We start from the raw sequence: 783 nt of genomic DNA, 5'->3' as shown, positions 1-783 counted from the left end.
ACCTTAAAGGGTTCCAAAAGTTACTAAATTTGAACAAAATGCCAGAACGTCACCCAGCACAGTGCAGTCATGTAGCTGACAGTGTGGATCAAAAGCAAACATTATTATTGTTAATATGTCTGTTAAACAGGACAACGTAAATCCAGCATTGACGCAGGACACCTTCGTTCAGCAGACGTCGTGTGGGTCTGCCCAGCATGGCGGCAACTCGGACCCCAAGGATCATGATGATCCAGACCATCAGGTCAGGATAATAGTATCACAGCAATCATGACATTTATTGTACTCTTATTTGTATTTAACTAATAATATCTAAGCTATTAGTACACTTTCCCCATCTGCTTTGCTACAGGAAATCATCCAATGTAACTTACCGGTGCTTGGTCTGAGACTTTTATATAGTGGAGTAAGTCGTTCACTTATTGGTCAAATGAATTTTGTAACACTACTCAGGTGTCGTGATTAACATAATTACTTATGGAATTCATCCAAAAAAGGAATCCAAGAAAAGAAAACATTATTGTGACGCTTCTTTCATGGGGCAGGAACAGGAAGACGCCAATGACACCGGCCACGTGGACGGCACCAAACATGGTCTCCAAGCTGGCAAACAGAGCGGCAGGAACTCGAGCAACCGGCAGCCCAGAGCCCGTCAGGCAGCGCGCCAGCGTGACAAGAACTTCTCATGTTCACTCTGCGGACGCACTTTTGCCCTGCGGCGTAGCCTCAATGTGCACATGCGGCAGCACACGGGTCAGTGCTCACCTTATTGTTTTACATGGA

At 45.3% G+C, this 783-nt stretch overlaps 1 protein-coding gene across 1 annotated transcript; it reads left to right on the top strand.

Moving 5' to 3' along the window:
• Positions 1 to 96: 96 nt before the first annotated feature.
• Positions 97 to 771, top strand: LOC109509053 (zinc finger protein 157-like; the record flags this gene model as incomplete). The annotated part of the gene is made up of 2 exons (XM_019858977.1): positions 97 to 244; positions 546 to 771. Coding segments are annotated over exons 1-2 (355 nt in total), but the record flags the coding sequence as incomplete, so codon positions are not given.
• Between the last annotated feature and the right edge of the window lie 12 nt (positions 772 to 783).

The sequence above is a fragment of the Hippocampus comes genome, unplaced genomic scaffold (genome assembly GCF_001891065.2).
Source record: "Hippocampus comes isolate QL1 unplaced genomic scaffold, H_comes_QL1_v1.1 C16744672, whole genome shotgun sequence".
NCBI lineage: Eukaryota > Metazoa > Chordata > Actinopteri > Syngnathiformes > Syngnathidae > Hippocampus > Hippocampus comes.
The sequence above is the reverse complement of the archived record's forward strand: the minus strand, read 5'-3'. Positions and strand labels throughout refer to the sequence as shown.